The sequence below is a fragment of the Hydra vulgaris genome, chromosome 05, assembly GCF_038396675.1.
Source record: "Hydra vulgaris chromosome 05, alternate assembly HydraT2T_AEP".
NCBI classification, from domain to species: Eukaryota; Metazoa; Cnidaria; class Hydrozoa; order Anthoathecata; family Hydridae; genus Hydra; species Hydra vulgaris.
Genome location: NC_088924.1, coordinates 39,048,315 through 39,062,381, shown reverse-complemented (window position 1 = coordinate 39,062,381; position 14,067 = coordinate 39,048,315). Strand labels below are relative to the sequence as shown.

General features: G+C 27.0%; 1 protein-coding gene across 1 annotated transcript in view; it reads right to left on the bottom strand.

The window, feature by feature from the left end:
* The window catches only part of LOC100203528 (transcriptional activator protein Pur-alpha), a 31,369-nt gene extending 17,554 nt beyond the window's left edge, over positions 1–13,815 (bottom strand). The window contains exons 1-2 of the mRNA XM_065798149.1: positions 13,613–13,815; positions 257–369 (exon numbers count right to left, since the gene is read on the bottom strand). Coding sequence (XP_065654221.1) covers positions 257–369; positions 13,613–13,697 — 198 coding nt within the window. The 5' untranslated portion in view covers positions 13,698–13,815. The remainder of the gene's footprint in view (positions 1–256; positions 370–13,612) is intronic.
* Positions 13,816–14,067: the final 252 nt, after the last annotated feature.

Sequence of the window (14,067 nt, the reverse complement as noted above, 5' to 3'; positions counted from 1 at the left end):
AAACCAAAAAAAAATTATTTGTTTTGTAACATTTTTTTTCCATTTCATCCTTTTTTTTTTGTTGGTCTCATTAGTTATACAAAAATTTTTTCCATGAAAAAACAGATAATTTTATAAAAAGTATTTACGCTTTCTAAAAATCATTTCAAATTTAAAAAATTATAAAAATTAGGAGAAATATTTAATCCTTAAAAAACAAAACAAAAATTAGTTTCAAAAACAGACATTTGAAAATAGATTTTTTCAGTAATACTACCTCTACAAGTTTAATAAACCTTCCTCTTGAATTTTCTTTGACATCAACATAATATCTTTTAGATTGAATCCTTAAAGATTTTGAAGCAAGCTCATCATTATCATCGCGATTTCCTAAATTAAAAATAAAAATAAAAATGTTGAAACAAAGTTTTTTTATTTTATTTTTATATCCTTTAAATTTTTGCTTTCTCATAATAGGGGGAAGGGGAAGGGATCCAAATTTTTATAACTTTTGTTTAACCCGTTATTCTTTACTAATTTTTTTTTAGAAAAGTTCAATAAAGAACTCAGTTTTTGCTATTTTTTTGTGGTTGTTTGTTTTGTTCACAAATGACCTGCCGGATAGAATACAAAATGTAGCCAAGCTCTATGCAGATGACACCAAAATAATGATCGATGTGAACTCAATAGAGAAAATAAACAGTCTTCAACGAGATATAAACAGTGCTTGGGACTGGTCTAAAGAATGGTTAGTGAAATTCAATAAAGAAAAATGCGAAATAATACATTATGGAAGTAACAATCCAAAACACGATTATTCTATGGATAATGTTGTCCTAGGACAAACTACTATTCAAAAAGATCTAGGCGTATTATTCTCAGCAAACATGAAATGGAGACAGCAAATTATATCTTGCAGCTCGAAGGCAAATAAAATGCTGGGAATGATTAAAAACACATTTGTGAAACTGGATGTGCAGACTCTTAAAGTCTTATACGTGACGTTTGTTCGCCCAATAATTGAATTTGCGGTTCCAGTATGGTCCCCTCAGCTTAAAGGAGAAATAGAACTGCTCGAGAAAGTTTAACACAGGGCTACGAGACTCAATCCGACTCTGGCAAAAATGAAATACGAGGAAAGACTGGAGATTCTTGGCCTCAGCCCATTATGTGAACGCAGACTTCGTGGAGATTTGATCCAGACTTATAAGTTATTAAATAAGATTGAAAATGTGGACTTTTTAAACGGTTTCAAGCCTAATGATTTTCAATTATCTAGAGGAAACGGTGTCAGGTTTGAACGCGAAAAAACAAAGTGCAACTTAAGACACTCATTCTTTACTAACAGAATAACAAAACCATGGAACAAACTACCTAAAGATGTAGTTAATGCAAAATCAGTAAACAGTTTTAAAGCACAATTAGACAATTGGCTCATTTTAAATAAAATTAATACTGTATGTCTAAGTGTGTTATTAATACACACACTCGTCGTCTTCGGGCGGCTACAGCATCTACTACTACTACTATCTACTTTAATTCTTAACATTTTAAAAATATTAAAAAACTTAAAAACTAGAAATCTCTGCAGCCTATTCTTTGTGAGTAAACTTTAGTTAAAATTTATGCAATTTAAATTTTGATTGGATAACTTTGAATTAAGATAATAAAAGCTGCGTTAAAACAAAAATAAGTCTTTACCAGTGTAAAAATTTTTTTTGCTTTACTTTGCTTTTAATTTTGTAAACTGAATTTAGATACCGATTAAAACAAAAAATATTGCAACAAGAAGTAATAAATAAACAAACCATAAACTAATAAACAAATGAATCAAAATGATTCAACTTCTTTAGAAATCTCTTAGTAATTGACAAATTTTATCATACAAAGTTTTATCTTATATATATGTTGCCTTTACTCAGGGTTGTTTTTGTACTTATCTTTAATAAAGTCAAAAATAATTCTTAAAATCTTTTGGAAATTTTCATTAAGGAAGATTGACTGCTCATCAATCATAGAAGCAGTTCTTATATATGCATCAAAAAACTGAAAAACATGATTGTATCATGCTTGCAAATAGTTAAGCAGAAATAAGCTTTTTTCTTTGACAGAAAATAAGAAAGTATTATGGGTTTGGAAAGATACAATGATGGAATAGCTGATGTATTACGTTTTTAATCAGGAGTTTGCAATTTATAAAACAATTACAAATACCATTGAACTTAAGCATCAGCGTGGTACTCATTGCAATCAGCTTTGGAAATACTGTTGATTACAAAAATTTATTGTGGTAATATACTGAAATATTCAAACCATTGTGCAATCAAGATTTAGGTACATTAGAAATATTTAGGGAAATGTATCTCATAGTTAAAAAATTTAAATATATAAAATACAGTTGGAATCAGTGACAGAAACAACTGAGACAAAGCAGTTTAGAAAAAAAAGAACTGTAAGCTTTACATCAGGCATCCAAGAGATATAAAATCTTGACTTGTTTCAAATTACAAGGCCAACATCGAACCTCAGACCTCTTGATTCTGAGAAAAAACTCATATCACTGTACCAAGGTTGCAATCAAGTCATTTCGTATATAATGCCCAATTGTTTGTTGTATTTATAACTACACATAATGATTATGTATTTTATTGAAATGAAAAGAAAAATATTTACCATGGATTCTACTTTAATGAAAATAATAATTTCATCTAATTTAAAAATTAATTGATTTTCAAAATAATCACTTTTATTGAAATTGAAGTAGAAGGCAAAAAATTTATAATGAAAAAAAAGTATCAAGTAATTCGAAATCAGCATAAAAACTTAAGAAAAAAGGGTTAAACTACACAAAAACAAAAAAAAAGTTAATTTTGGACCCCCTTACCCATAAAGTATTTGATGATATTTTATCTGGGCACAAACGCACTTGCATAGCAGATCAAAATATATTATTATGAAGAAAGTTTAAGAATATACAAAGGAATCACAAAGCAATAAAGATAAAATAAAGATAAAAATAAGATGAAATAAAAACAAAAATTAAAAAAATTTAAAACATGCAGATGACATAGATTAACTTGTGAAAAGAGTAGAGCAAAAATTCATAAATTTTTAAGAAACTTGAATTTTTAAAGGGATCCCCAAGTGCCGAGACAAGTTGTGTTTATATCGTAGACAAATATTAAAAAATAAGTTTAAAGTTAATCAAACTTTACAAAACAAATTTTGGAATGAATTATTAACAAAAAACTTCTTAATTTTTAACACCATTTTGTTTCTGGCGAAGGAAAGTTCCAGCTCTTTGATTATTTTTATTTTTTAAATCAGGTCTGAATAATGCGCTTATATTTGACATAAAAAAAAAAGTTTCTTTCAAAAAGCTTAAATTAAGTTTAAATTGCTGGGGTTTCCCCTATGACAGTTAAACGAAAATATAAGATTCAAGTTTTTAATATCAATTTTATATATATCTGAAAAATAAATATTAGATCATTTTAAAAACAGTTTCTTGAATTAGAAATATAAACTATTATAATGTTTATAATATAAGATCATTTTTAAAATAGTTTCCTCAATTTATTAAAAAAAAAAATTTTTTTAAATCTTTCAAAATTTAACCATGTTGGATTGTATTATACTTAGTGTTGTATATATAAAAAAATGGATTACTTATTTTCTAAGAAAAATATTCATCTTGTATATTTTAAAGTTTAAAATTACTATTTTTATAATGCTAGTTTATTTAACTCAAACACTAAACGATACAACAAAAAACATTGAACAAAAAACAAAAACATGAAACAGCGAACACTTTTTATAACCACCGCAGACTAAATATGAAGGTGAAAACCCAATCTGAATCTAAACTGAGTTTAAAAAATTCTGCTGTGAGCAAAAACATTTATTATTGATTTATTATTATTTGAAATGTTTTTTTAATGGAAAAAACAATGCAGATTTAAGAGCCTAAAACTAGCCTAAAACTCAACCTGAAGTATAATGGCAAAACAACAAATGATTTTGTTAATATCTCATTCAATAATCTGTTTTGGAAAGTATAATTAAATTTTAACGAATTTTTAATGTTTATCTATAATATGAACACAACTTGTCTTGGCACTTGGGGATCCCTTTAATGATAAAAAATACTTATTAGAATAAAATAGACTTCCTTCAATATTAAAAATTTTTTATATATACTAGGTTACTGCCAGGTTTAAGATTTAATAAGAGTCACCCTGGAAAATGTTTTTATGCTATAAATAAAAAAATTCCAATAAATATAAAGTTAAAAAAATTAATGACTATTCAGGGATTTGAGTTCAAATAAATATTGACTCATCTGTTTTAGAATTCTAATTATGAATTCTAATTAAACGTTTTGTTTAATTAGAACTCATAATTAAGAATTCTAATTAAACAAAACGTTTAATTAGAATTCATAATTAAAACACTTTAAGCTGGAAATTTTGTTTTTACAGTATTTATGTTTTCATTTTACACTATTTCTAATGTAATATTAAATAAATATGTATATGTATATATATATATATATGTATGTATATGTATGTATATATATATATATATATATATATATATATATATATATATATATATATATATATATATATATATATATATATATATATATATATATATAGATATATATATATATATATATAGTGTGTGTATATATATAATATATATACACACACTTGAAAGGAAATGCCTAAAATAATAAAAAAATGTCAGAGTGAAAAAATAATGTACTTTTCTTCCATTTTGTCAGCAAAATACTTTATTTTGTTTTATAAATAGTAAAAAGGCCTAAGAAATAGTTTGAACTGTAATTTTCTTAAGTGCTTAGGATATTGTATAATATATTTGAGACTATTTTATTGTATTTATTCTATTCTAGAGTTACTTTAACAAGTTTATTATTGAACTGAGCAAACATCTTGTAAAAAAGTTTCAAATTGTTTTAGGTACCACCATTGGATAGAGAACATTTAAAAGATCAAAAATCAAAAATTGGAATAACAGGAAGATTTCAAATTAGTACAGTAGATAAAAAAACAGCTGTCAGAGAAAAAAGAAAGCAAGAGAGAAACTAACGAGCAGATAAAAAGATGTATTAAGTTGCCTGCTGCGGAAATTCAAGGTGATTCCAATCTGGATACTGATTTATTTGATAACAATAATAAGTTTGAATCTGATCCAGACTTTTCTATAACCGTGCCAGTTGAAAAAAATTATACTAATTTAACAAATTTGGCAAAAGCTGTTATATGGTTTGAAATAAGCGATGCTGCTACAGCTGCATGGGCAACAGCTGTTTAATAGACTATCGTATTGTAAAAAAATCTAATAAATCACAAATAATAACTGAAAAAAAGAGAAAAAAAAGAATCTTTTTTTTTATTCTGTTAAAACATTTGCAGTACGCAACTGAAAATGTTTTAACAGAATATAATTCAGAACTTAGTTGCTGTTATTGTAGATAACACAACTTCTAATACAGGTGCAGATAACAGTTTGGTTATAAAACTCGAAAAAATTCTTAAAAGAAGTTTGCACCTTTTAGGATGTTTGCTTCATCAAGTTGAACTTCTACTGCGACACATTATATGTGAATGGAAACATAAATGGTACTAAATCTTATAAGGGGCCTATTGGAGATGCTGCATCTCATCAAACTCTTCATGAACAGCTATTGGTTGAGTTTGTTCCCATATATTCGGAAATAGAGTTGATTGTTAGCAGTGAGGTTATAAGCGATCTTAGTACAGACCAGCGAAAGCTTTATGAATATTGTGTGGGTATCTCAAAAGGTTTTATATCTGAAAAATTTCTTGCAAAAAAACCTGGACCAATTTTTCATGCTAGATGGCTAACTCTAGCCTTAAGAATAATGATGGTTTATATTAGGACTGATAAACCATCTCCTTAGTTATTAGTAATAACTAAATATATTGTTCAAGTTTATCGTGTAATGTGGTTTGCTATTAAGCGCTCCGGAAAATACAAAGATGCTTGTCAACTTCTGTACAAAACCATTCAATTTGTCAAACTTCAAAACAGCAGGATTCAGAGCATTGTTTTTAAGAACTTACAAAGAAATTCATATTGTTGTTTGTAAGAAAATTTCCTGTACTGCATGCTGCTGGATGAAAATCTAAATATAAGAAATCAAGCTCTCAACTAAACCCTTAAAATAAGAGCATTGAAAGAAGACATAACTTTTAAACTAAAGCTTAAGCCGAAATCCATAATGAAAATAAATTTTGATGCTGAGTCTTGGGATTATCTTGTTTCTGTGGTGGTATTCAGGTTGAAACCCCAACAACTCTTTGCATAACATCAGAAAAGCTGAGAGATGCTACTAAATCAAACCTAAAACCTTGTGTAATAGATATGCCTAACAATTTACCTCAGAGGCATCTAAACAGGTTTATGGTTATGAAAAGAGACACAAATTCATTTTGAATAAAACCCTAAGTCGAAGAGCAAAAAAAAAAAGAAACATAAAAAAGTGTGACTATTTTATAAAATGAATGTTAAGTATGTTGGTTATACTTTTTGTTTATTTGTTTTTTTCTTTAACTGCTGAATGAAATATTTACTGTAGTCAATAATCTAAGTATAGTTCTATTGATATTAAATTCCTAATTACATAGACTTCCAGGGCCGGTTTTCTAGGGAGGGGGCAGTTGGTGAAATGAGCACAGGCTCCACGATTTAGGGGCCCCCAAACGCTAATGAACTTCCTATTGAAACTTGTTTTTTTTGTAATTAAATTAATAACTGTTCAAAATGACTAAAAATACGCATAAAATTATTGTAATTATTAAAAATTTGGTTTAATCTTAGTTTTCGATAGTTTTTCTGTTTTTTATCTTTGAAACCTTTTTTTTCAACCAACTGCAAAAATTCAAGAAGCCTGTTAGTGTAAAACTATATTTATATTTATGGGCCCCTAAAATTATTATTGCACCCGGGCACCAGAAGTAGAAACCCGGCTTTTAGACCACTAAAAAATAGGTTAGAAAACATCAAAATGCCCAAAAAGTATGATTATTAAATCCAATTTCCCAAAGTGAAAATAACTTTTAAAAGTAAATGTTATTGTTTTGTGTTATTAACATTGCAATAAAAAAACGCCAGGGTGACTCTTTATGATTAAAAAAAAACACCTAGTAGGTAGTGGCCTAATATATACATACACATACCAAAATTTAGAACAAAATTTTAAATTTAGAACATTAGAGTTGTATATGTATGTTACGCCGGATTTTCAAACTTGCCAGATTTGCAAACTTGCCGATTTCGTGAATTCAGCAAAATTTTGCGAATTTCATGAATTCAGCAATGTTGTTACTAAATTCCTGAAATACGCAGAACCTTGGCAATGTCATGCGAACCCAAAAAATTATTTTGCAGTCTGTGGAGCTACCAAGTTCAATCAGAAACTGAACAGTGGTCTTGTTTAACAAAAAAAAAATAATCTGGTCGACAAGGTGTATTGCTTTTTTATATTTATTAATACTTTGTTGTTGTAAAAAAGAGTGCACACTTTTTTGATATAATAAGCTTTCAATTCAAATTAAAAACCTAATGGCGTATATATTGGCATGTGCTTTCTCTAAAAGTAGAATGTTAACGATATTTTACAATATTTCTTTTATTTATGCAAATTATTTCTAGCCTATACTTATGTAACCTTATAATAAAAAATTATTAGAATATACCAGAAACCCGCTGAATGTGAAAAATTTTAAGTTTAGAATTTTATTTTAAAATAAAAATTGAAAATATAAAAGTATGTTATCAATAGATAAAAATATCTGTTTAAGTTTTCTTTTGAATGTGCTGTAAACCCACTCTTGAGAAAATTCAAAATATCTTAAAACTATTTTTTTCCAAAAAAAAAGCTCCTCAATAAAAGATACAAGATCTACCAAAGTTTGTATGCAACAAAAGTAGCAGGATAAAATTTTTATTTTAAAGATAGTTTTTTTTTTGTTTTTTTATGTGAGTTTAAATTATAAAAAGGATAAGGGGAAGTGTTAGTTTTACATTTATACATAAAGGAAAGAACATTGTAAACATCAAGCTGATATGCATTAGGAATATTCATTTCAAGTAAAGGAGGCCTGGCATGAGTAGAACGGTCTTTAAAGTTTATAAGATGTGTAATATGCTTCTGTTGATGATAAAAAGGCTCTAGTATAATTTTATTTACAGTACCCCATGCAGTATTAGCATAATTAATATGGCAATGAATAAATGAGTAATATAATTGAATTAAAGTATTTTTACTTAAAAAATGTATTGACTTGCAAAAAAGCCTCAAAAATTTACTAATGGGCTAATGAAGCACAAAAAATAATTCGAGTTAAACAGATAATGAAAGAAATTACTGTTAAACAAAAGACAAACACAAATTCTATGCTGGCTGCAATAAAAATTGAAAATAAAATTCAAATGAAATTGCCGCTAAATTGAACAAGTTTTTTTTAACAATAGGACAAAGTCTATCAAATAAAATTCCTAATGTAGATAATAACTCTGTTAGTGTATTTATTTCATTAACAAATTCAAGTCTGAAATTTTCATATCTAAAATATAGTGAATTTGAAATAGCATTTAAAGCAATAAAAAGAACTAGGCCTGATTATATATAAATGGGAACATTATAATTGACACTTTTGATGTGATCAAAGATACCCTCTTTAAAATTTTTAAAGCATCGACTACTTAAGGATTTTTCCCAGATAGCTTGAAAATAGCAAAAATAACTCCAATCTTAAAAACAGGTGACCCTAAAAACATAACAAACTATTGTCATATCACAGTTCTACCAGTCTTTTTAAAAATATTAAAAAGAATAATGTAAAACAGATTGTACACTTATCTTATTGATAATAAACTTTTTTATAAAAATCAGTTTAGTTTTCAGATAAACAGTTCACCTGAACACACTATTAAGTAACATGCAGTATTGCCAACTCCTTTAAGGATTCTCAATTTACACTAGGCATATTTATTGATTTGTTGAAAACTTTTGACACTGTTAATTACCATATTTTATTGAAAAAGCTGGAAAACTGTAGTATAAGAGATAAAACCCTAAACTGGTTCAAATGTTATTTCAGCTACTGTAAACAATTTGTTTATAACAAAGAATCTTTGCAGCAATTATTAATGAATATAAGATGTGGTGTTCCCCAAGGATCCATACTTGGGCGACTCTTATATATAAATGATCTTTATAAAGCTTCTACCTTAACGACTAAAAATTTTGCTGACGATACGAGTTTATTTCAGTCACACCAAGACATTAAAATACTTTTTAATAATAACTGACGATTATAAAAAAATTTCATATTTGTTCAAAAAAAATAGATTATCTTTATATACTGACAAAACAAAATGGATACTTTTTAATCCAACTTCTAAAAAAAAAAATATCTTGACTGACTTATTGACATGACACTATTGACAGTACAGTCATAAAGAGAAAAAAATACAAAATTCATAGGAGTCATAATAGATGAAAACATATCTTGGAGGCAACAAATTGAAAATATTTCCATAAAAATTGCTTAAAGCATCAGAGTTCTATATAAAGTTAGACATATTAAATAAACATTAACACAGCTATATTATTCATCTATTCATTGCCATTTAAATTATGCAAATATAATATGGAGAAGTGCTCACAAAGCCAAACTTAAATCTCTCTATCAACCTCAGAAACATGCAGCTTGCACAATTAATTTTATGAATTGTTTTTCAAGCTCAAGACCATTTCTTAAAGAAATAAAAGTTTTGAATATTTACTAACTAAATGTTTGGAATATTTTATGTTTAAAGCTAAAGAAAATATATCATTAAGTATATTTATAAATCTTTATAATTTGAAACCTAAAAACAAATATGATCTTCGTGCCAGTAAAAGTATCGAAGAGCCATTTTGCCAAACTAAAAATGACCAGTTTTGTATCTCTTATCGTGGTCCTTCTCTTTGGAATAAAATAATTTTATCTAATTTTAATATTTTTTTTAAATAGTCTTATTCTTAGGAAAGTAAAAGAAATTATCTTTTTAACACAAAATATTTATATCTATTTTTAGTACTTTAGTTTTTTTTTTAATTTTTACTTTATTTTCTTTATTATATAGTTTTCTTTATTATATAATTTTTTTTTTTTTTCTTTATTATATAGTTTTCGTTATTTTATAATTTTTACTTTATTTTCTTTATTATATAGATTGTGAAGAATATTAGAATGTTGTATTTTGTTGTTGTTGTTGTTATATAGATTGTAAATGGCTTCATGATAAGATACTGTGATCTATTATAAGTCCTGACGGAAATATATATGCTAGCAAATAAATAAATATTTTAAATTTTTAAAGTTTAAAAATTTTCTTTTTTTTGAGTTTTTAAGGGCATTTTCAAACAATCCGCGCGAGTAGAAATTTACAAATCATTAAATGTATAACAACATAATTACAAATAATGGAAGGTTTTTCATCTATACCGATTGTGCGCATTTTTATTACTATTATTTTTGTTAATTGATGGTATTTGAAAAACGCACAAATTCAATATGAAATTAAAAAGACGTGGTTTTTAAACACAACAGCATTGAGGCCCAATACTTTAGATGAATTTGTTAGATGCTTTTGATCTCATACAGTTCACTTACTTTAAATCCTGGCTATTTAAAAGGGGTTTGCACAAAATTAGCTAAGTTTCCTGGCCAACAATTAATCTTGATAACCTCCTTCCATCATGTTGGAGAGCTTCATATAGCCGTAGCCGTAAATAAATCTGTTAAGCCGACGAATAAACTACTTACATCATAAAACCATAAAAGGTTAAAAAATAGTAAGGTAAAAATAAAACTACTTTTTTTTTTTTAATACTTTACTGTTTCACACGCCTTGAATTTCATGAAATTCAAGTTGCATTACTCTAAAATCAGGCAGGTTTTTATTCTGAGTAATAAAATACTCAAAGAGATCAATAAAATGACTGACAATATTTCTCTTTCCAGGGCATTGCAATTTTTGACCTGCGACTTTTCTGATTCTGCAATTTTTAAAGCAAAACTTAATTTCATAAGTTTTAATATTTTAGTCTTATTTTTTAAGAATAATTTATTTCATAAAGTAACAAATTGTTTAAAAACAATAGCTTGCAAAATGGTTTAAAATGAGATGTAAAATACAAAGAAAACAACTCTAAAACAATTTTTTTTTCCAATGACAGACTTTTTTTAAATCAGTAAAAATATAATAAAAATGAAATCGATAGAAATAGCACTTTGATTTTATCTTGTCAAAATTAAATGTTAAAAATGGTAAAAAGTTCTGTTTTCAAAAACAAACGGAGGTCCAAAATGTTAAAAAAAAACCAATAGAATCAAAACTGAAATCCTTCTGAAAGCAGTTTTTATTGATAAAGACCAGCCACTGGGTCTTGAGTTGTATATTTCACCAGACTACTGGTTAATTTTTGATATTCTTGGTCATTGGTTTTAGAAAATGTCTACGGATGAGACTCCCTCAGACTTTTTGGATACAAAATTCCAAAACTTTAAGAATCTTTCAAAGTCACTAACAACTCATCAGAACTCACAGCAAAATTGTAAATCTAATGACCATAGGTTAAGAAATTTATTTCTTAAAACAAGAAATATATTTCTTGTTTTAAAAATTAATTGTAGTGCAGGATATTTATTTCTGAAATATTATTATATTATTGAAATTTTAGAGCTATTTTGTTCCAGCCTCCAATCACTGCAATATTTTGCAAAGCCTCATTATTTAACATAAGTATAAACATGCAAATGTTTGGAGTTTGCTTCATTTTAGCTATTTCAAACATCAAAAAATGCTGGATCCTTCACTGATCTGTGGTTCGATGCCTACTTCAGGTTTTTTTTGACACGAAGCAAGCATAAACTTCTAAGTTAAGTGCTCTTCTGCGGTGCTCTGTGATGCGACCATTAGGTCTCTCTTGGAGCATCTAAAACTTTTGAATCACATTGATACATTTTGATCTAGTTTTGTTTTCAACCAAAGATCGAAAGCCCCATTTTCATCATCAAGATCAAGATTTATTTGATCCAAGGCTCCAGTAATAGTATTTAAAAAAAAAAACATTAAGGAAATAAAAAAGACAAATAAATACATAAAAGTTTAAGAGGCAAATCTGTATTTAACCGGCATAAAATAGTTTTATTTTTTTACTTATCACTTGAGACTTGCTCTGACTGGTGACTTTTTAATATAAACAAGAAAATTTATTGGCTTATACATCTACTATCTTATAGCCTGCTGCTACAAGGGAGTGCTACTACATTACTACATCAACTACCTTATAGCCTGCTGCTACAAGGGAGTGCTGAAACATTGACTATCTTATAGCCTCCTGCTACAAGTGCCGCTACATCAACTGAGGGTTTGGTTGGGGCAGGTAGCCTATTAAATAATTAAAAAAAACTTATAAAAATAACTAAAAGGATAATAAAATATTCTGTATGTTTAAAATATTCTGTTATGTATTAAAAGTTCACCACTTTGAGCAAGTCTCAAGTGACAAGCGAAAAAATAAAACTATTTTACGGTTAAATACAGATTTACCTTTTTTATTAATTTGTCTTTTTTATTTCCTTAATTTACATTTATGCAAGTACCATTGATTCTCTAATGTTGAAATATCAACAAGAAATAAACTAAATATCAAAAGATTGATATCCTCAGAATAGATAACTATTTTACAAGTGATTTTGTTGTGAATATGTTTTATTTAGGCGCCCTGATAAAAATTATTATTTTATTTTATTATAACTATTTTAATTATATTTTAGAAAATGATTGATATGCATTTACCCTAGTGTTATTAAAACACAGTTTGTACATTTTGTGCTAAACTATACAGAATTATTTATATGAACAATACTAATGATAAATCGTTATTATGGATAAATTTAAACTTATATTGTGTAACTATACTTTTGTACATTTCCTTTACATACAAAATGGCAAATGCAATGCATGCATATATAAAATAAACTTTTTAGTTTGAACTCCTAACAGAATTATCCAAAATTCCATTAATCAAATATATATAAAAGTTGAAACTCATGGAAAAGATGAAACATGTTTTATAGTATTGCTTTTACAACTTTGAAATCGTGTGGTGTAGTGCAGCGCACACGCAAGATTTTGCAGCTTTACTAAAGTTACAAACAACCCTCTAAATGTGTTTAAAAATATATTAAAACTATAAATTTAAAATGAATACTATTTCCAATTTTCTATAGTTTTTTTTTTTTAAGATACCAAAGTTAATGGTGAAAATTTAAACAAAACTTCATCATCTAAACATGTTTTAGAAAAATTCAAAATAAAGACATTTATTAGGATAAAAAGTACGCAACTTCACTACCATTATGTAAAAGTTTTTATAAAGTAGGAGACTATTTTAATATACAGTTAAATGCTATATTTATTTGTAGTTACTGTAATTCTATGATTTATCTATTATTTTAGATAAAGCAAGCTAGCAAGTTCAACTATTTAATAAACATTGATTACCAAATAATTAATAAGTTACCACTTCTTTCTTGCGATTCGTCTCTTCGATCCCCGCTGCCTCTTTCTCCTGAATCTCTGCGGTGATCGTTATCGCTTGATGCCATTTACCCAACTATGACCCCTTCGAAAGGCCTTTTTACCTGCAAAACGTTCACTTGAAACTAAAAATAATCCTCGAACACCTATAATGCTAACGTGATTTTACATCTATTTTGGACTGGAAACGAGTCCGATTCAACCCGCATTTTTCTTTATCGACTTTTTGTTGGACCGATAAAAAGAAAAAAAAATGTATATTTAACTAAATAAAAATAGGATATTATAAATGAAGTTAATAATGTCTAACCATTTTAATTTTAATTTTTTGTTTGAACTGATGATAAGATTGATAAAAGAACGGGAAAATAAGAGTTTTCTTATCAAACGGAAAAGCAACGGTAATCAAGCCTTTGCATTTCCGTTTAATAAAAAAAC